General features: G+C 51.9%; 1 protein-coding gene across 6 annotated transcripts in view; it reads left to right on the forward strand.

Moving 5' to 3' along the window:
* Positions 1–21993, forward strand: part of FLT4 (fms related receptor tyrosine kinase 4) — a 58291-nt gene that overhangs the window by 28623 nt on the left and 7675 nt on the right. For all 6 annotated transcript variants that reach the window (XM_065029792.1, XM_065029791.1, XM_065029790.1 and 3 more), the window contains exons 4-26: positions 3462–3574; positions 4430–4592; positions 4840–4979; positions 5591–5759; positions 6207–6324; positions 6958–7109; positions 7858–8020; positions 9554–9698; positions 12327–12435; positions 13514–13873; positions 14123–14269; positions 14931–15062; positions 15348–15454; positions 15734–15869; positions 16677–16781; positions 18299–18412; positions 18647–18735; positions 19013–19160; positions 19712–19806; positions 20144–20266; positions 20686–20797; positions 21174–21273; positions 21733–21838. In XM_065029792.1, the coding sequence (XP_064885864.1) occupies positions 3462–3574; positions 4430–4592; positions 4840–4979; positions 5591–5759; positions 6207–6324; positions 6958–7109; positions 7858–8020; positions 9554–9698; positions 12327–12435; positions 13514–13873; positions 14123–14269; positions 14931–15062; positions 15348–15454; positions 15734–15869; positions 16677–16781; positions 18299–18412; positions 18647–18735; positions 19013–19160; positions 19712–19806; positions 20144–20266; positions 20686–20797; positions 21174–21273; positions 21733–21838 (3146 nt within the window). The remainder of the gene's footprint in view (positions 1–3461; positions 3575–4429; positions 4593–4839; positions 4980–5590; positions 5760–6206; positions 6325–6957; positions 7110–7857; positions 8021–9553; positions 9699–12326; positions 12436–13513; positions 13874–14122; positions 14270–14930; positions 15063–15347; positions 15455–15733; positions 15870–16676; positions 16782–18298; positions 18413–18646; positions 18736–19012; positions 19161–19711; positions 19807–20143; positions 20267–20685; positions 20798–21173; positions 21274–21732; positions 21839–21993) is intronic.

Below are 21993 nucleotides of genomic sequence, written 5' to 3' on the forward strand. Positions count from 1 at the left end.
TCAGGGGCAGTCTATGCACCAGTATAATATCAGGAAGATTAAAAAACCCATCTGCCCCCTGGCCTCCTAGAGCAGAACGTGGCTGCTGCTGGCTCAGGGAAGGGGCCAAGGGCTTGCTCCCTGCACTTTGAGGGAACCAATATCCGTCCATTTCTGGGGAATGGCAGCAGTGCCTGGGATTCAATTATGTCCCAGCCGGGGGGCATCACTCCAGCTGGGCTGGAATGCAGGAATTTAAGGAGTGAGAGCCGGGCCTCAGGGACTCTCAACTGCTAAAAAAAGCACAAGAGTTAGCTTTTGGGCAGCTGGGGGCTCTCGGAGATGCTAGTAACTAGGGATGACAACATTCTGTAAAGCTGAGTTGAGAGAGAGAGAGGAGGAGTGGCACAGACACACCATGTGCAGCCTCCTGCTGTCCCCAGGCTGGATGGCCCTGGAGCCACCCCACCATGGCAGATCCAGATGCTCCTCTCCACACTGCCTGAGCAGAGGCTGCCCATGCACCAGGGTCGTAAGACAAGTTTTGGAGGAGGAGGGCTGGTCCACCAGGCTTGGAGGTGGAACCGCAAGTGGCTGCAGGGCCAATACTCAGTTTCCCCATGACCCAGGGGCTCCTCTGCCATCTCCCCCACTGCTCACAGCCTGCTCTAGCAAGATAAATGAGCACTGTCCCCTGGAAACAGTTGGCTGAACTATTTCTCTTTCCGCCCCCATTTATTAGTTGGTGCAGTTGTCATGAGCCAGGCAGGTCATGACATACAAGATGCATTTTTCAGAAGTCCCAGGGCAAAGCCAAATTTGCCTCTGCAGCTATGCAGAGAAAAATGCAGAGGCAAATCAGAAAAGCTGGGCAGCTGCTGGAGAGGAACTGGGGTCTGTTTGGGCGATTGCCTCCTCTTCCCATAGGCTCTGCTGCCCATCCTAATACAGGACAGAGCTTCCCTAGATCCCAGACATGTTGGACAAGGCGGGTTCAGACACTCTAGAGTGTTGTATCAGGATGAAGGCAGAAAGCTTCTTACACGTGCTAAAAAGAAGTACAACCTGACAGGCTTACATGCAGAGAAGGCATTTGCAAGAGGCTGATTTTCTGTGTGATCCTGAAAACGTAACTTAATTCACTCCATTGTCCACCTTTTCTCACCTCCAGCCTCATCTGCAGCTCAGTAATGACTCTCTTGTTTACCAGACAGCAGCACGCATGCACATGTAGTTTAGGGGCAATAAATCCCACATTGTCAGGGCCCATGGGACTCACAGTGCCTGTGGACAGCGTGTGTGCAACAGATCCAGCCAACACCTTGCAGTGTTGCTGTGCACATGGCTGCACAGCACAAGTTCATACTCATTCCAATCAAGCTGTCCCCTGTTATGGCTATCAAACATCCAGGAAACCCCAGAATCCGCCTTTCCAGACAGGACAGGGACATGTCAGGAAAACCCAGGCATACGGTAACTGTAGCCATTGCAGAGCATCCAGATAAAGCTCTGCCTGTTCCTGCTGAACTGGGCTGCAATGTGGAACTGTCCCTTGAGAGCTTGGAAGGGCTGATGTAAGTGTCAGGGATGTTTGGAGACAGCATGATCAGACCACAGATTTATCCATCAACCTCATTTCTCATGTTGAGAGCTTGGTGGAATTGCCAGAAACAAAATATCTGTGCTTGGCTGGAAAATTGGGTTTTCTGTATTTTACCTGCAGCTCAGTTCTCAAGTGAACTCCCCACTCATATGTCTCATTTCCCATGTGTCCGGTTAGGTGTGTGTTTTATTACAGCTACAGATAGCACTGTAAACATACAGAATGCCTCATCAGGGTGGAATAGGATATGTACAGCCCTCATCTCATAAAGCTTAGCATATATTAATGAAGAAGATGCTAAATTATTCCCATCCGAGTCATTAAGACAGCCTTACAGAAAATATGTGATGTGGTCAGAGAGGGGAGTTAGTGCATGAATCACAAGCTCATTGGCAGCAAGACCAGCCCAGTAAATCAGTTCGTTCTTGGCTGCCATGTGAGCTTGGAGTGGCCCTCATAGTCTCTTACCTCTGGCAGTTGTGTACCTCCTCCCTCTCATGTGCCCAGGTCTCAGGAGAGGAATGAGGTACATGTTCATACTCAGAAACAAATCTATGATTTCAGAAGACAGCAATCCTGTGGTAGCACAAAATCCCAGGAAATAAAGATAAGAATTCTCTGGGAAATCAATATTTTCATAGGACCTGACCAACACGTTTCCCGTGCATGGCTTGTTTCACCCAAGCTGTAGAAAAAAGTGCTTCACCAAGAGTAAGTCTTTGCAACATGACACTCACTGGAGCAACAGCTTTATAGATCAAAAATTAAAGGAATTCCCTTATACACTTAACACAGTGAGCACTGGGTTGGGCCCAATGTGATTTGAAAAGCAGGATCCCCAAATGGGAATCATTGCCAAATTCATTTCTGACTTGTCCTTTTACCCCAGCCAGCCATGGCTTGGGGTACAAGTGTCTTTTGCATCTTGATCTCACCAGCTCTTTCCAGTGTATCTGAGAGAGCATCAGAAATGGGGTCTGTGCTGCCCTGGTAGCTTGCCAGCTCTTTGGGACTGGGTTGGACTTTGTGCTCTGTGACTGGATGGTGCCTGGCATGACGGGTCAGGGCCACAACAAATCTCCTTTATATGCTGCCATTAACTCCCTTCCACCACAAAGCCCTACTTGGGCTTTTCTCATTTGACACAAGCAACACACTGAGCAGGATGGGGCAGCCCCTTCTGCAGACACTTTGCTTCTTGGTGTTCTCTCCACGTTGAGTTTAGAGTAACACCCCTGGCCTTGCTAAGTCATTTTGCTGATTAATTTGGGGTGGTTTTGCTCTTCCTGTCAATATTTGTGCTTGCAGCAGTTGGGAAGCAGTGGGGTGGCAGCCCTGGAAAGCTCAGCTCATCTGTTTATCTGCCGGCCGGGGTGGCTGCAGGATGACATCTGCATACCATTCTGTTGCGGATCATTTCCTCGCCCTGGAAGGTCATGCTGCCACTGCTGCACCAGGGCAGCACAGCCCCACGCTGTCCCCGCCATGGGTCCACACACTGTCACCAGCTGGGCAGGCACTGAGCCCAGGACTGAGATGTGCCAGTTTCACAAAGGGTCAGACCCAGGCAGAGGCCCTGAGGGGGCCAGGAAAGGGGAGGTCATTTCCAGCACTGCCCAAACATCACACAAGTGCTGCTCCACCCGTACAGTGTTTGGTGCAGAGGCGACTGCCTCGGCTGCTCCCTTTGCATTCCCGAGCTCCAGGTGTCTCCTCCAACTGTCACACGTTGCAGATGGGCTGTCCAGCTCAGCACCGCTCCCTCTGGCAAACTGATGCTGTATTGAAGAAAGCCAGAAAGCCTCCTTTTCTTCTGGCTGGTCCCTCTCCCCAGTTCTTGTCTCTAGTTGTTCTTCTTCTTCTTCTATCTCTTCATCAGATTTTGAACAGCCATTTATCAACAAGCCGGAGACCCTACTCATTAGCAAGAAGGAGAACACTTGGGTACCATGCCTCGTGTCCGTCCCAGATCTTAACGTCACACTGATTTCGGTGAGAGCTCAGCCAGTGGAAGACTCCAGACTGAGTTGTGTTGCATTTGTTCTGCCTTTGTAATCACCTGAGTGGAAGCAGGATAGGCACTGCCAGGAATGGAAAATGCATGGGATACATTTTCCATGGAAAGTACAAGCCACTGGCTTCCTCATTTTATTTACTGGTTGAAGCTGTGCTGTCCAGTTCCCTTGGGCAGACCCCACGGGTTTCCTGCCAACCTTACTTCTCTTCCCTGGAGCTCTATGTAACAAAACAAGACTTTGTTTTAATCCCATTTCCCCACAGCATCCCCTCTTTGCTCTGATCTCTGTGATCTACAAGCCCCCTAGGTGGTCAGCATCCCCACAAGGGAGGAGACTGCAGCCCTGGGGTTGACGACTAAAAACAACTCTGTTATCAGTTTGTTTGTGCCTTTTTTTTTTTTTTTTACAACGCAAATACATCCTTCCAGGATGAGTGTTACTATTGTACAAAGTCCTCCAGGGACACTCTGGGGGACAAGGACCTTTCCCTTGCCCGGGAAGGACACTACCCAAGGTCAGCATTCATCCCAGTGGGGCTGATGTTTGGGACAGTTTCCTTAGCTATCACTACAAGTTTCCATTCCTGGAAGTCTCTGGCCCACTCTGCAGATGGGGAGGCTCATGGTGCAGGACACAGCTACTCGACTGCTCCGGGTGTAGGGGATTCCTAGATGACAAACCCTCGGGGGGAGTGGGTGAGAGGCCAGCACAGCATGATGCTGCATCGTTTCTTCTCACAAAGGGGATGTGTTAGCCAGTGCAAAGCCTGGAAGGGGCGGGAATGTTGTTATCTTCTTATTTCAGTTGGTAATATGTTGATTTCTTCCAGCAAAATTCCCTCATCTACCCTGATGGGAAAAATACTTTCTGGGACAACAAGAAGGGGGTGCAGGTACCCACACACTTGATCAGGGACTCCTTGTTCGTCCAGTGTGAGACCATCATTGATAAGAAGGTCTTCAAATCCAATTTCTTCATCATCCATATAGCAGGTGAATATTTGGGAGTGTGCGAGAGGGCAGTTTGGATGACTCTAAAGTCCATCAGTGTAGTTCATGGGGTTGTTGTGGTCCTTCTTAGCAACACATACTCTGCATGGTGCTTATATCTCCTTCACTGCGTGCCAGACAAAGATACACCAAGCAGCAGGACATCATGCCCAAGCCTGCTGTAACTGCATAATCTGAGCCAAAGACTTAACAGATCAGAAATGTCTTTTCTTTGCCTCTTCTGCACCAGGGAGTGAGCTGTACGACATCCAGCTGTATCCCAAGAAAGCCATGGAGCTGCTAGTGGGAGAGAAGCTGGTCTTGAACTGCACAGTGTGGGCTGAGTTCAACTCTGGTGTCCGCTTCCAGTGGACTTACCCTGGCAAACAGGTACCAGCAAACATAGCAGCTCCCCGTGCATTAAACCACTTCCCTCTGAGTTGTCCCCTCCTGCCTCTTTGTTGTTCCTCTTCACATCATTGGCAGGGCTCTGCTTCATGATCCCTAACCATGTTGTGCCCTGGACATCTCGGTCAGAGTGCTTTCCCATTTTTCTCTCTTGCAGCAGAAGGCTGGCAGAGGGAAAACCCCTTTTCCCAGCAGAAAGCACCCTCCTTGCTGAGATATTATTGCTCTGGGGCTCTCCTGAGCAAACACTGGCCTCACTTCCACCAGTGCAAATCCAAAGCAAATATTGTTGGCTTTAAAGGAGCTATTCTAGCCACACAGCCCTGGTTACCAAGAACCTGTGAGGGGGTCCATTTCCTGCTGTGTTTTCCCCCCATGGTAGACTCTGGCTCTTGTGAACAGTGAGATAGAGGAGTCCCCTGAGGGCATCACTCTGTTCATGTACCTATAGGGCTCCCAGCCTGACCACTGGGCTACAGACCAGAGCAAACCATGTGCTAAACTCTGGCCCCAGCCTCACATGGTCAGTCACGCAGGGCTTGTTGCCTTTCCTTCCCTTTCTTTCAACTCCTTCTTTCTGCCACCTCCCACAGACGCAGCGGGCAGTGATGGAGCCTGAGCGCCGGTCCCTGCAGACACACACAGAGCTCTCTAGTATCCTGACCCTCCACAATGTCAGCCAGCAGGACCTGGGCAAGTACACATGCACTGCCACCAACGGTGCCCAGATGCTGGAGGAGAGCACAGACGTCATTGTGCACGGTACGGCATCTTCCGCTCCCTCACAGAGCCACAGCCAGAGCCGAGCTGCAAAAGAAGCAGACTGCTTAGGCAGCGCTTGGCCCAAGGCTCCTGCACCTCCATCTCACTTTGCTTTAGTGAGACCCAGCCTTCTTCCAGTCCCTCAGCCCTTCCGCAAGGTGCCAAGACGACAAGAGAGAGATGCAAACACCAAATTGGCCAAAATGCCAGTGGGATGGCAGGACACACAGGTCTCATGGCCCTGTGGCATGGCTGGTCTGGGAGACATGCAGCTGCAGCACTGGGCAGCTGTCTCCTACAGCGGAAAGTCACGGGGCCGCACAGCCTCCCTGTGTCCCCAGTAGCTCCCCACCTGTCCTTGGTCCTTTCTCTCAGGCCCTGTGGAGCCTGGTGACAGCCTGTCCTTTTGTGTTCTCCTCTCCTCCATGCTCACTGTTTTTCTTGCAGAAAAGCCCTTTATCAATGTGGAGTGGAGAAAGGGCCCAGTGATTGAAGCCACTGCAGGAGATGAAGCCGTGAAACTGCCAGTGAAAGTTGTGGCTTATCCCCCACCAGACTTCCAGTGGTAACGCATCTTTCTTAAACTGAGCCATCTTCTCTCCTCTGTCCCTCTGCCAAGTAGGAAAGCCTAGCCTGGCCTTCTTGCTAGGTCCCTCTGTGGCCAAGACAGTATCAAACATCACTTTTTTCCACCCATGGGGGTAATTTCTCCCACCTGCCCTGGCTCTCAGCTGCATAGCTTGGGACTGGAGGAAGTCAGGTCTCGGAGAGAAGCAGCAAAGGTCCTGCCCTGGCTTGGCAGCTCTGCACTGTCTGGAAGGACCAAGTGATGCTCCCACAGGAGCTGCCCCTCATCCCCCTGCAGCGGGATCACAGCTGCCCAGAGGGGCAAGAGGGTCAGGTTGTGCACCACATTGTGCTGCACGTTCACCAGAGCTGGCTGGGAGCTGAGACCTTTGCACCCCCACACTGCTCAGGGCAGAGCTGCGACATCCCCAGCCCCACACACCAGCTGTACAAGACAACGTGCAGACCTGTAACTCAGGTCCAGGGAAAGCCCAGGGGCCTCTCCGAAGAGGTTCCCAGGATCAGCAAGGGGCACCCTGACTTTGCTCTATTGGGGATGAGCAAACCCCCGCCCAGCTGCCAGTGGGACACTTCCTCCCCATGGCTGCATTTTCTCTCTGCCTCCCCACAGGTACAAGGACGGGAAGCTAATTCCCAAGCAATCTCAATCTTCAATGCAGATCAAGGATGTGTCAGAGCAGCATGCTGGGACGTACACACTGGTTCTGCGAAACAGGCTGGCAGGACTGGAGAAGCGCATCAGCCTCCAGTTAATTGTCAACGGTAAGGGAGTGGGACAGGGCTGGGGCTGGGGGGAGAGTGCTGAGCCCATGGCCCCAGGCTTGGGGCTGCTCCAAGACCAAGTCCCCATTGATGTTCTAAAGCACTTGGTACCTACATCATCTCCTCCTGCTTTGTTGAGGGATGCTCTGTTTACAGTGAGGCCGGTTCCTTGTGGCCTGGGTGACATGACACAGTTTTCTTCCTGGCTCCATCACTCTGGGCAGGATAAGTCCTTGCTTAGGGGCTGTTTCCCAACTGCAGCTGGAGACACTGCTGAAGGTGACCCTGACTGATGTGGACTTGAGGGCAGGGCAGCTGCAACACACATGGAGCCTGGAGCTGGAGCAGTTCCTCTGGGTGGGAAGCTCCCAAGGAGTTTTCTCCAGGCAGAAACTGGTCCCTGTCATGCAGGAACCAGGTGCCAGCACAGAAAGTCTTGTAAGGGTGCTGCTGCTTGGAGATTTGTCTCCAGCAAGCTCTGTAGACCTGTGCTGGGGGCTGCCAGGCAGTGCTTTGAGCCCTGCAGCATCCAGTCACATCCTGCAGAGGAAGGAGAAAGGAGATCACTTAAATCTGCCTGAGTATAACCTGCTCTGCCTTGCAGGTTTGAGCTTCCCAGGAGATGCCCTGAGAGCTATGGTACTTTAGTGCCCAGACTCTATAGATGAGCCTCAGGAGGGTTGTGTCTGGCCTGGGGATGCAGCAGATGAGCCTGCAGCCACTCACAGTGTCACTCTGACCCTTGCAGTTCCTCCACGCATCCATGAGAAGGAAGCCTCTTCCCCGAGCATCTACTCCCGGAGGAGCCCCCAGGCCCTCACCTGCACAGTCTACGGCATCCCAGCACCAGAGGTGATCCAGTGGCAGTGGAGGCCGTGGATGCCCTGTCGGATGTTCTCCCGACGCAGCCTGTAAGTGCAATTTCTTCCAACACCCTTGTCTTACCAGGCCACCAGCCTGGCATTCTGGGCTCCTTGTGACCGTGGTTGTGTCCCAGATCCTGTCTTGCTTTTGCTCACCAATAGAGAAGCTACTCCCAGCCACAATGTGGCAAGAGGAGGACAGCACGAACTGATAGCTCAGAGCACTATGTACCCACTCGCCCTGTAAAGAGACAGAGTGGAACCCACCAGAGACACTTGTGCTCCATGTAGGAGTTTTGCCCAGCCTGGCTGGTCCCAGACACCAAGGGCTTCCAGAGCATCCCCTGCATACTTGGCTCTCTGCATCTGGCAAGGGATGTCCATGGCCTGGCCACACCTCACAGCACCTGCAATAAAACCACTGACAACTGTGCAAATGGGGAAATTAAGGCAGATTGCAGGAAAAATTGTCACAGCCCCTTGGTGAGACTCTGAGAGAGCAGCTCGGGTTCACCCCATTCCTGCACCAAGGTCCCTGTGGGTTTTTGGTCCTTCATCTTCTGCTGGGTGATGATGGAAACAAAAGTGTTTGTAGGCAGAGGAACAGAGCTGCTGTGTGTGAGGAAGAGTTGCTGAATCCAAGGGAAGTGCCAGATTCCTGCCAGCTTCCAGGATGCTTTGCCAGGAGGGTGTTTGTGCAGGCAGCACTGACAGGTAGGCAGGAAGAGCACTTGCCCACTGCCTGTGCCCCGGGAAGCTGGGCCAGCAGCAGCCAGGGCTGCAGTGGCATTTTTTAGCAGCAGCCTTGCAGGAAGAAGGAAGAGGGATGCTGGGGACTTGTAGCCAGAACAGGCAGGGTGGAGGACATCAGGGTGCCTGGAGGAAGCCAGGTCCCGCAGCCCTGTGCAGGCTGTTGCCAAGCCAGGAACACCAGAGAGCTCTCCATTGCATGCAAGCGCACTGTGGCCCTGTCAGGAAGCAGAGGGGCCCGTGAATTATGAGCACTGTCTCCCAAGGCCACCGTATTTCTGCCTAGCATAGCTCCAGAGGATGCAGGAGTCTACTTTTGAGCTTCCTGTTGTTTACACAGCTCGCCAATGTGCTTGCCCCACTGAGCACTCTGCCCTGCACTGCCAGCATGCACCCTTGCCACTTTTTTTGGGTGCTCAGCTTCCCCTTGACTCTCAGTCACAGCAGGGGTTTAAAGCCTTGTTGCAGAGCAAAGTGGCATCAAGACTGCCCCAGGCACACATGAATGGATTTCACCCCTTCCTTTCTCCAGCCTTAGCAGGAAAGGATGAAACCATAGATCTGGGGGTGAAGACACTGCCTGGGACACCAGTATCTATTCCCTGCCTCAATTTTCACATCCATAGATAGTGTTTGCCTCACTAGTGATTGCAGAGCACCCTTATAAAACACATTAAGACTGTGTAACAAAGATATGCAGAAAATTTTGCAGAGTCAAAGGACGGGGTCATCAATTCTCAGACACAATGCTATTTTTGATGCCTCTTTCCCAGCTGACCCTCTCTCCATCTCTCTCCTCTTCCTTCTGCTCCTCCCTGGCTGCTGGATTAGCAATAGCAGGCACCGGGCAGCAAGGCGCCATCAGCGGGACCGGATGCCCGAGTGCAAGGACTGGAAAGATGTGTCTCAGCAGGACGCGGTGAACCCCATCGAGAGCATCGACACCTGGGTGGAGTTCGTGGAGGGGCGGAACAAGGTGAGGCTGTAGCCCCAAACCCATCCTGGAGTGGGGAGCTGGAGACAGGCACCCTCAAAAGGGTCATTTGTGATCAGCCAGCAAAAGTGGCTTGGAAATAAGCCTGGCAGAACCAGGTTTGGGGAGGGCTTCACACCTCTGCTTCTAAAGTAAACCATCAGCAGCCGTTCCCAGCTCTGGGGCTCTGCAGTACCAGGCAGCCCCAGGGCGAGGGAGAGCTGTCATCTTTGAGAAATTACCCTGTGTCCAGAGAGGCTCCTGCTGGGGCTGACTGCACAGGAGGGTTTACACCGATCGCTGCTGAACACAGAGCACCCAGCTAGGGAGGCATGGGGGAGCACGTGCTTTGGGGGCTCCCGGGGCCATTTCTGAGCCCTCTTGCATGAGCTGTTCTGGGAGAGCCAAACCCCGCAGAGCAGCCTCAGCAGCTGGGATAGAAGAGCAGGAGTCACAGACTGACCAGGAAATCTCTGGCCTTGGGAATATGGATGTGTGTGGGGGAGCTTTTCATCCAGCTGTCCCCATCCCAGTGGGGCGAGGGTGGTACAGAGAAGCTGGCGTCCATCCGCTGCGTATTTGTGACTGAGAGCACGTGTGCCCTGCAGAACCCACTTCTCCATCACAGCATTTCCTCTCTGGAAGGAACATCTCTCCCTCATTGCAGTGTGTGACCTGCAAACTACCAAACGCTGCTCGCTGCCTGTTTCTTTCTGTCTCTCTGGTAGCCATGAGTGTCAGGTCTGCGCCATGACGGGGTTCCTGTTCCTGCCAGTGTCGGGCACCAGCCGCTTGCAGAGGGATGCAGAACAAACAAACAGGCCCCCGTTTCCGAAAGTCACTTCCTGTTTTCCTACACACCTCCAAAGGCACTTCCCGTCCCCTGGCCTGGCCGGCAGTTCGTCACTCTGCCAAAAAGGTGGCAGGGGCAGATGCTGCTCCTCCCAGAGCAGCCAAAGGGAGAGGCAGGGACCTGTGTCCCCCGGGGAGGCAAGCAGGGGTGGTGGGAGCTCCTGGATGAAAAGCCCTTGTGTCCCCCTCCAGATGTGACTCTCGTCTTGGTCCCTTTTGATCTTTTCCCTTTTTTCTTCCTCTTCCTCCTGCTGCTCAGCTGTGTCCTTCTCATTCCATCGATTGGTTATAACTGTCCTGGAGATCCAACTTAGGTTGTGCAGGCCAGGGATGTGCAAGAGCTCTGGGATAAGAGAGCTGTTCCACTTGTGGTGGGATGCTTTTTCCTCAAATCTTCTTATGCTCCCCACCTTCTCCTTTCTTCCTGTCTTCTCTTATCTCCTCTGTTTTTTGTTTTGTCTGGAAAGGCCAGAGTGAGGCATAGGGTGTGTAGTGCACAGCCATGCACTGCAGACAGCAGGATGATGTCAAATCCAGAAACCCTAACTCAAACGTAACAGCACAGACTAGAAGGAAAATCCCCCAGAAACAGGAAAGGCAGCACACAAAGGTGCCAGCAATATTTCAGCTGTATTGAATAACCCCAAGAAATAGAAAGGCAATGCACAAAAGTACTAATCATAATGGCACTTCAGCTGTATTGAATATGCACTGAATGAATGACCGTTCCTTCTGATTGACACAAGCTAAAACATTGCCACTTAGAACAGAAGTGCTTCCCAAAGTCCATGGGATGAATAGTAAAGGCAAAGTAGTTTAGGGAAACTACTAAGAACACATTTTCTTTTGCATTTAAAAATTATTAGATTTTTGCATGTGATTAACTTGTCATTTAAACTGGGAGGGAGGAGAAACCTGCGCTTCAAACTGCAGATGTCCTCTAAGGGGAGTGCTTGTAGCACATTTGGCAGCTCTCACGTGTGCAGCGTAAGCCGGCAGGAGGAGAGCAGCCTCACTCCCCAGCTGCCTTTCCTGGCTCATTTGGTGGCAGCATCTCCTGGGTCAGTGCTCCCACAGGACAGCAGCCTGGCTGTTCACCCAGTCTTAGTCATGTCTCGCTGGAAGGAGGGAGGAGGAAGCTTTTAGGACCATGTCTATGTACACTTGGAATTTAAAGGGAGAAGATGACAGCTCTTCCTGAAGTGATGAGAGCTGGGAGACTTCCACAGGTTTGATTTCCCCTTATGGATAAAAGGAGTGCTTGCAGGTCTGTAAGTACCTACAAATGCCACTGAATTCTGTTGGACACTAAGTAGTCACTTAGCTGCAGAGGGCTCAGGGAATCAAAGCCTCAGTGCCCCTTCCCTTTCTCCCCACTTTTACAAAGCTTGGCAGGAGCTTAGCCACTCCCTCGGTCCTGCATCCTGTTCATGTCCTCCTTGCTGGGCACAGGCCTATCCCTACAGTGACCCAAGGGGCTCAGCAAGAAGTTTGCTCCCATGGAGAGGCATCTGTGCTGGCTGAGATCCATAAAAACGAGCAGAGATCAGGAATAAAACCATGTTGCTGTTTCTAGAGCCAGTCCATGAGTTGACATGCACAAAGGGCTATTGAATAAGGGGCTATTTTTGCATAACCCTTTCCCAGGTACAGCTGCTGCCTGGGGTCCTTGTGCAGTGGGGCCTGTGTGCTTTGCTGGCTGGCAGAGAGTAGCACTGATGCTACTTCCCTTCACTCTTGCCTTTCCTAACTCCTTTGTTTGTTCTCTTCCCTCATCAGACAGTCAGCAAACTGGCCATCCAAGAGGCCAACGTTTCAGTTATGTACAAGTGTATCGCCTCTAATAAAGTGGGTCGAGACGAGCGGCTGATCTACTTCTACGTGACCAGTGAGTACTGCAGACATCCCCTCCACCTGCACCAGCCAAGCTCTCTGCTTGAAACAGGCAGGACCCTACAACCACTGGGTCCTGCAATTCACAGTTAGCACCCCGAACAGTGGCAGGGAAGCCAGTGGGAAAGCAGGGCCACCCCAGAGCTCTGCTGAGTGGCAGAAGCCTGGAGCCATGGCAGAAGATCGTGCAGGCAGAGTTTGGCAGGCAGACCTGGGGACGAGCCAGCGCTGCCCTGTGCCCAGGTCCTGGAGCAGCCCTGGCAGGTCCTGGGAGGGGGACATCTTGCTGGCGCAGGCCCAGGCAGCTTTCTGGGCTGGGGATGTGCCTGGTCCAAGAGCATCCTCTAGTGGCACTGCCCGACCCGCGCCAGACAGGGTCCTGCTGGCCTGAGTCCCTCGGCAGGGTCCCCAGGGGATTTTGGTGGCAGGAGGAAGCTGGGAGCCCAGCAGCATGAGCTGGAGTCGTGGCTCATATGGGGCTGCATAAGATTCCTGCCAGCGGTACCCAGTGCTGGCAGGATTCTGACCCTGTTCACTGGGGACATGGACCCCACCAATAGCACAGCAGAGATTTACCTTCGTCCCTCTGTGGGCAGACCCCAGAAGCCTGGGCTCAAGGCCCCTGTAGGTACTACCTGTGCTGTCAGAGCCACCAGCTTTTGTGGAGACAGATGAACATCTTCAGTTGCTGTTCCAGTAATTCTCTGCGTGTGCAGTTGTCTGACCTGGCTGTGTAGCTGCTTGCATGCGTAAAAACAGGCATGTGTGCAATACAGAATGCTGCAGCTGAGCCAAGAGCTGTAACAGCCTAATTCAGACCTCCCAGACTTGTGTTTCTCTTGTGACCCCATCTTAATTTGAACCTGGGAATTCAGCATATCCCTTAGCACTCACTGGGCTTAAAGCCATTGGTTGCTGGCAGACTGCATCTCACAGTTCTGTTCTAGATTGGTTTCCTTTACCCTCAATGAAGACAGAGAAGTCTCAGAGAGCTGAGTCCAAAGAGACCATTTCATTGTGTCTGGCAGCTCAGCCATGAAACCTCATTCACATGTTCATTTCCTTCCTGAAAGCCATTCCAGATGGGTTTGAGATTGAGTCCCAGCCTTCAGAGGAGCCCATAGAGGGGCAGGACCTACAGCTGAGCTGCAACGCAGACAACTACACCTATGAGAACCTGCAGTGGTATCGGCTGAACCTCTCCAAGCTCCACGACGAGGAGGGCAACCCCCTTGTGCTGGACTGCAAGAACGTCCACCACTATGCCACCAAGATGCAGGGGGAGCTGCGCTTCCAGCCTGACTCCAATGATGCAACCTTGCTGCTCACCATCCCAAACATCTCCCTGGGCGAGGAGGGAGACTACGTGTGTGAGGTGCAGAACAGGAAGACCCGGGAGAAGCACTGCCACAAGAAATACATCTCTGTGCAGGGTGAGGGTCCGCAGGGCAGGCGGGAGTGACGGAGGAGAGGTGGTGCTCTTGTTGCCATCAGCTTCCCAGTCCATCCCCAGGGAAAGCCATGCAAGCAAGCTAAACTCAAGGTGGCAAAGGCAGGGTACCTGGGTTCTCAAGACACCCTTCAGCAGGGTTCAGAGACCCAAAGCCTCCCAGGAACACAGATATTCTTTTGATCAATCAGTTTCCCGTTTTCCCCTCCTCCTCTTTGTGCTGCTCCTCCAGCCCTGGAGATCCCCCGCCTCAAGCAGAACCTGACAGACATTTGGGTGAACGTCAGCGACTCCATAGAGATGCGCTGTAAGGTGGACGGCAACCATGTTCCTGAAATCAGCTGGTACAAAGACGAGAAACTGGTGGAAGAAGTGTCAGGTACAGAGGGCTGGGGGTGAATCAAAGGCAGGGCACCATGTCCAGAAGCTAGAGATTTGAACACTGCTGGGTTCTGGGAGTTGCTGTGCCCAGGCAAAGGGGCCCATTCTCTGAATTGGCTGAACTCTGTTTTTGATCATGTTCTATCCCAGTTTGATGCACTCTTGCCAGCCAAGTCTATGCCCTAGGGCCTGGCTCAGCTCTTTCTGTGCATGTGCACATTCAGCTGGAGAGCAGAGAGAGATAAATCATTCATCTTCTTACTCCCAGCCCAGTGCCTGGCATCTCTGCTCGTGCAGAGACAAACCCAGATCCTATGGTAGGAACACGGGAAGGATCCAGGTTAATTGCAGAGGGAAAGGAAAAGATCCTGGAGCTGAAGCAGAGCTTGACACACCAGCTGGACTCCCTGGGCACAGTTCCCATCCAGCATTGTCTGCAGGGTTTCGTCTCCTCCAAACGCTTCCTGGGGAAGGACCCTCCAGGGTATTTCTGGGGCTATTATCAGTCTACAGAAGAGAGCCTCTACCAGCTGGTGCAATTTCACTTTGCTCTCTAAAATGTACCAGCTGAAAAATAGGAGCCTTATTTTGAGTGTGAATGAGTCCAGTATACTAATCCCCTCTCATTGTGAGTGACCACAACCTTCTGTGCTTTACAGGAATCGACCTGGCAGACTTCAACCAGAGACTGAGCATTCAGAGGGTGAGGGAGGAGGATGCTGGGCTCTACCTGTGCAGCGTCTGCAACGCTAAGGGCTGTGTGAACTCCTCAGCCAGCGTCTCCGTGGAAGGTACCAGCAGCCACAACATCCCTGGGGATGAAATGGTGGAGTAGAAGGGTGGCCAAGGTCCCATGCCTCTTCTCTGTGACACCAGGCAGCAGGAGGCAGTGAAAGCCCCTTGGCCTTGCTGGTGTCATGGTGTTGTCACAGCAGGTGCTGTAGTCCAGAGCGTGTTTAGCTCAGGCAAACACATCTCCTCGGCCTCCCTACATCCTGAACCAGGCCACAAGGGACAGCTGAGCTGGGGCATGGAATGGGAATCTCCAAAGCTACAATTTCCTTTCTGTCCCACAGGGTCTGATGACAGGACAAATGTGGAGATTGTCATCCTGATTGGGACTGGGGTTATTGCTGTTTTCTTCTGGATCCTCCTTATCCTCATCTTCTGTAACATCAAAAGGGTACGTGACTGTCTCTGTCCCAGGGCAGGGGACGTGGCTTAGCAGGACTTGGGGCTGTTTGTGGTGTGGGGCTGTATGAGGGGGTCATTGAGTGTTGCTTCAAGAACTCTCATTGCCAAAAACAAGGTGCATAAGGGCTGTGGTAAAGGACGTGACAGGGAATGGCCTTTGCCAGGGGGAAGCAGGTAAAGGCAGGCAAAGGAACCAAATCCCTCTGGGAGTCAGCACCCAGAGCAGGGAAGGCATCTCCTCACCCTCTGTGTTGGCTGATTCCTGCAGCCTGCCCATGCAGACATCAAGACGGGCTACCTCTCCATCATCATGGACCCCGGCGAGGTGCCCTTGGAGGAGCAGTGCGAGTATCTGCCCTATGATTCCAGCAAGTGGGAGTTCCCACGGGACCGCCTGCGCCTAGGTGAGCCGGACCCCTCCCTGCCACTGCGTGCTGCAGCCAGGGCTTCCCACCAACCCTGCAAACTCATCCTCCAGCTTTGTTACACACCTCTTCATATTTAATACCTTCTCTCAGCCTCAGGTGCTCCATCTTCTTCTACACACTGTCCCTGAAACCCAGCTGTGCCTGGAAGATCTCTTTGTGTCTGACTGTGGATAGATCTGACCCAACTGTAAGCCCAGACTCTACCAATGTACCTTCACAGGCATCACTGAGACCAGGAGACCTCTAGGCATGCTTTAAAACCTATCCCCATATTCTCTAACTGGCCATCTTGGACAGAACAGTCCAGTCCACAGCAGGTAGCCTAAATTCAGGACCAGGACTGCATCCATGATCCTCATGATGAGACATCCACTTTCAGTCTCTTCCCTCTATCTGGGAGAGTTAAAAGGGCTGCAGACTACCTTTGAGGCACAAAGCAGTGATGTTAGCCCTAACTGCTCTGCTGCAAGGTGTCACATTTACCTTTCCCACACACTCTGCATGAGGGCAACAAACAGCCCCTCATTTCTGCAGGGCCATTTCCTTCCTCAGCTTTGTCCATGCCAGCTCTATCTCAGTTCCTCCCATCATCCTTTCTCTTATTCTCACCACCAGAGCAAGCAGCCACCTGGGAAGGGCACACGTTCCACTCCTTCCTTTTCCTTTATGACCTTTTTTCTCTCTTGTTCCCATGGTTTCCTGTTGCGGTTTTTTGGTTTTTTGATTCCATTCTGCATCTGCTACACCTGCCTTCCTTCACACTACCTCTCTCCTTGCTTATAGGTAAAGTCCTGGGTCACGGTGCCTTTGGGAAGGTGGTGGAAGCATCAGCGTTTGGGATCAATAAAAGTAACAGCTGTGAGACTGTAGCAGTCAAAATGTTGAAAGGTATGTGGAGAGAAAAACCAAATATAGAGTCCATGGGGACAGCAAAGGATGAGGCATCTGCTAGGGCATGTCCATCTTATAAATGCCCATCTTTCATATAAAGCATTTGTTAAAGCACTGGAAAATGTTTTATCTCCCACAAGCACTCTGGGGTGCTTCTGCCTGAGACAGTCCTGAATTAGGGGAGAGGCTGGAACCAGCATTTTAATTTATGGCCTCATGGCCTCAATGTGGTTGATCATCTTGTTCTCCCCACGTGGGTGCTTTCGCCCTATTCAGCTGCACTGGAAAGCAAGTGGCAGAGCAGACAGCCAGGACTTAGGGAACCCATCTTTTGAGGAAATTTAGCTGTCTAGAAAGGCAAAGAATGAGATTTGTCTCAAAGGAAGAACAAGAATCCAGAGCCCCTCTTTGGCAGGTCACTGAAGGAAGTGTTGCTCCCAATTGCCTTCTTCCAAATATGCCTGTATTTCATGTTTACAGGCCAGGTTCAGAGTTGGGTAAGGAAGCAGATGGCAGCTCTTACCCAGCTTTGAGGGTTGAATTGGCTTTGCACCCAAAGCCTAATCAATCCAGAGTGAGATTTTAAGATTTTATAGCCACTCTTTCAGACATCCAAAACATTATTCTGTAGTTTGGCACCCAACAAAATACCAAGACAGTGTCTGGCCAGCAGTGGCCTATATGTGGAAACCAAGTCATGGCTCATCTCAGCAGCACTTAGCACTGCAAGTGCACAGATGATCTGCACAGCATATGCGGAGAGAAGCCTGGCCAGGCAAGGTTGCTTTGCAGTCCTTTGAGGCACGGCTCTCACCTGGCCCATCAGCTGCAGTTCAAGAGCATGCTTCTCTCTCTCAGACTAAATTTACAAACTCCCAAGTAAGGCAAAATGCATATAGGGAAGCAGAGAAGTATGAAAAAGACACACAAAACCAGAGAACAAGCCCTGAGGGTAAAAACAGAGGATCAAGAGTTAGTGCGAATTAGGCACTCTGGGAGAAAACACAGTACAGAGAACTGGCAGGGGCACAACACTGTGTTTGCTGCTGGAGAGCAATCATAAAAAGATATTCTCTGTTTGAGCTGTGACAGTTCTTATCTTCTGTCATGATCAAAAGACTCAGATGTCTTTTGTTTTTAATTTTCTTTCAAATTGTTTTACGGCTTGTTATCTCTCTTTGGAGGCTGAAAGGGCAGAGATTCAAACGTGTGCATCTCTATGTAAGCCTCAGGTGATCTCTTTCCCTGCACAACTATCACAAGGAAAAATCTGTCGGACACAGGTTGTCTTGTCCTTTGTTCTGGGAGCACCGTAAGCATGACGGAAGGGATCCTGGGAGCTCCAGAGAAGGCTCTGACATTTCATAAGGAAATATGCAGTAACAAAATGTACCAAGGCTTTGGGGTCACAGCCTCCTCAGCAAGACTTGCATTAACAGTCTGCTAAAAGAAGGGTGGTGAGGGGGAGTGAAAAGCCGTGAGAAGGCATCATGACATGGTCTGTGTGTTTCCAGAGGGAGCTACTGCAAGCGAGCACAAGGCACTGATGTCAGAGCTGAAGATCCTCATTCACATCGGGAATCACCTCAACGTGGTGAATTTGCTGGGTGCCTGTACCAAACCCAATGGTAAATATCCCAGGGCAATAGTCTGTGTCTGCTTCCAGAGGTCAGTGCTTGTCCCATGTCCTTTCTGCTGGCCACATGTGTGACTGCAGGGACATGTGTGGATGTTATTGGTGTGTTTGTGCACTTAGGACAGGTGCCACAGCTCAGCAGGACTGCACATAACATGCGTTGGGGCAAATTCTGCCTATCCCAAGCCCCTACCTCTTCCCCTGACCTTTGGCGTCTTCTCTCCAGGTCCACTCATGGTTATTGTTGAGTTCTGCAAGTATGGAAACCTCTCAAACTACTTGCGGGCCAAGCGGGAAGGATTCAGTCCTTACAGGGTAAGTAGCTTCCTTTGCCCCTAGGAACATTTCTTGTGGCTAGAGAAGGAAGATGCACAGCCTGGAAGGTGACAATGGGACAAAGACACCCTCTAGCCGCAGGTCAACTTTACACAGTGATCCTGATTCACGGACACATTCAGGATGTAATTTCTGCAATGGAAGATAGGTGCTTCCAGGCCAGAATTACAATCTAACAACAGGAAAAGATTGTGCAGCTCAAGCGTGCAGGGGTTACAGTGTTTGTTCCTGCTGAGGTTTTTGTTCTCCTTGCCAGGAGAAGTCTCCCAGGCTGCGTATTCAGGTCCAGTCCATCGTGGAGGCAGTGAGAGCAGACAGAAGGAGTCGTTCTGGGACTAGTGACAGCGCGATCTTCAACCGCTTTCTGATGCACAAGAGCCAGACAGCACAGCAGATCCAGGAAGGTAATACTCCAGCCTTGCAGCAGCCCCTCACCTGGCCCACCAGAAAAGTGCCAGACTCGGCTAACCTGGGGAATGAGCATGACAGTGGGCAGCTGGGACCCAGCCTTGGAGCTGATCACCCCACTGTTCTGTGGCAATTCCCTGAACAGTTGTCTCTTGTAACAGACTCTCGAAACCCAAAAGGGGGAATTAAACCATTTTGAATTTTTTTAGCTAAAAGAAAGGAGAATTTAGGGGGACATCAGTGGGTCCTCCCTAGGATGGGAACAATGAGCTGACCTTCAGAGTCCCATCCAGCCCTGTTACCCCCAGCTCTGCCTGACTGAAACGTGCTGGAGGCTGGACTCATTTTCCTCACACTTCATCAGGTTCCTGCCATGTGTTCTTTGTCACCCAAGCAGAAAATCCTAGAGAGGAGCTGTCTACTCCAGTTAGCACTGAGGACTAACTTTATCTCATAAAAGGGCTAGTTATATCCCACAGCCCCAGAGCAATTCAAGGAGGACAAGAGACTGCTCTCTGTCTAATTATTTTCTTGTACTCCTGGACAGTGGATGACTTGTGGCAAAGTCCCTTGACTATGGAAGACCTGATCTGCTACAGCTTCCAGGTTGCACGTGGCATGGAGTTCCTGGCATCCCGAAAGGTGAGTTCACCCTTCTCTTCCTTCACCTCTTCTTTTGTGCATGCCTGACCAGAGAAGACCTGCCTACAGCTACTTTACAGGTACACAGAGAGATTCAGTGATCTGCCTCACACTTCTCAGGAAGTCTGATGCAGTTTGGTGTACGCGAAGTTGGGAATTTAGTTATCTTGCATTTCATCCTCCCTTTGAAATTTTTGTTTTCAGCTCCTTCCCATATCCATCACTCTCACCTTACACCTCAGGTTCACAATAGAAGGAGAGAGGAGGGGGTGTTTTGCACTTCTGATAGTGGTTCCCATCCCTCTGATTTTGTTCCTTCCTCTTCATGTGCCCTCAGTGCATCCACAGAGACCTGGCAGCTCGGAATATCCTGCTGTCAGAGAACAACGTGGTAAAGATCTGTGACTTCGGCCTGGCCCGGGACATCTACAAGGACCCTGACTATGTCAGGAAAGGCAGTGTGAGTGCTATCTTCTCAAACTCTATACAGATTACCCCCCTTCAAGTGTTCATAAACTACTCTGGGGCTGGAATAAACTGAGCAAAAGTTGAAAAAGGAGGAGTGGAACCACTTGTGTGGCTAGGACCAGGAACCATTGGCCCAACGATGTACGTGCTGTCCTCCTCCTCCACCACCAGGCCTATGTCTCCTTTTTTCTGCCTCCCAGCTTGTCATTGATTTACTTTTTTTCTTTATACTCTTTCCTCCTCCTTTCAGTGTCTTCACCTCTCCTTCTGAACTCACCAAGCCTCCATATCCCCAAGGAGAGAGGAGCAGGGCTATCAGCTCTAGTTTCCTTTCATACCATTGCTACAAGAAGGGCTGTCCTGGGACATGTCCCCATCTGAACGCTTGTGCCTTGACTCTCCCTCTTGCAGGCCCGTCTCCCACTAAAGTGGATGGCTCCAGAGAGCATCTTTGACAAGGTCTACACTACCCAGAGTGACGTCTGGTCCTTTGGGGTCCTCCTCTGGGAAATATTCTCACTAGGTGAGTGCTAAGGAGGGTCACACACTGCAGAGGGAGGCAGGACCTCTCATTCCACATAGCAGCTTGGTGGGTGAGTCTGTGCAGGAGGCCCTGACGCTCTGCAGCACATCTAATGAGTAATGGGAAGAGACATCAGAATAGGTAAAAGAAATATGGAGGCCATACCCATCCATGAACAGGGTGATGGGAGACAGGCCTGCAGAGGTGGCCTCCTGCTCACTGAGGCAGAGGAGCCTGTCTCGGGCAGCACCAAGGACTTGGGCTGTGTGTAAGTGACTGCATCCCCAAGTGGTTTGGGAGCAAGGGCAGTCTCAGAGGAAGGACTGGTTTCTGATGGCATGTTTCATGTTCCCACCCCTCTTTGAACCTCCTTTAGGGGCATCTCCATACCCTGGAGTCCAGATCAACGAGGAGTTCTGCCAGAGGCTCAAAGACGGTACCAGAATGAGAGCCCCAGAGTACGCCACAGCAGAAATGTGAGTCAGAAACCTCCCATATCCCAGCACAGGGCACGAAAGGCCCCTCCATGGGATGCAAAGACCTTTCAGCCAGGATGGGGGATGAGACAATACTCCCTCCACACCAAGCAGCTGCCTGGAGAGCAAGCCAGATGGGTCGAGTGCAGATCAGAGCTATCTAGGAACATCACTTCCCTTGCATACCCACACTGGGATGGGTCTGTAAGTGGACAATATGCTTTCCTGCTCTGAAGGGTATCAGAGGTGTCCAAATTAGCTCCTTGTGCACTGTTACATTCAGTGCATAATGAATTACACCCCTTCCAGTAGGTCCACATGGCCAGTGTGCTGGGGGGTGCCAAGCTTTCCTTCACAGTGTAGGTACCTGCTGTCCCAGTGGGCACCACATGGGTGGGAGCTGCAAAGTGGGGTAGGAGGGAGTTTCTGTGGCATAAAACCAGTATCTCTTCTTGGCAGCTACCGCATAATGCTGAGCTGCTGGCATGGCGATCCCAAGGAGAGACCAACTTTCTCCGACCTGGTGGAGATACTGGGGAACCTTCTTCAGGAAAACGTCCAGCAGGTGAAAACCTCTCTGTGTCCTTGCTCAGCTCCAGACAGGTTTTTCTTCTTCTATCGTCAGCTCCCTCACTGTGCCCTCCTCTGACTCTCTGGCCAGTGCAATACCTTTGTGTAGGCCACAGGAATACACAGCGTTTCCTGGATCAGAGAAGTTTG

This window comes from Columba livia, chromosome 14 (genome assembly GCF_036013475.1).
Source record: "Columba livia isolate bColLiv1 breed racing homer chromosome 14, bColLiv1.pat.W.v2, whole genome shotgun sequence".
NCBI lineage: Eukaryota > Metazoa > Chordata > Aves > Columbiformes > Columbidae > Columba > Columba livia.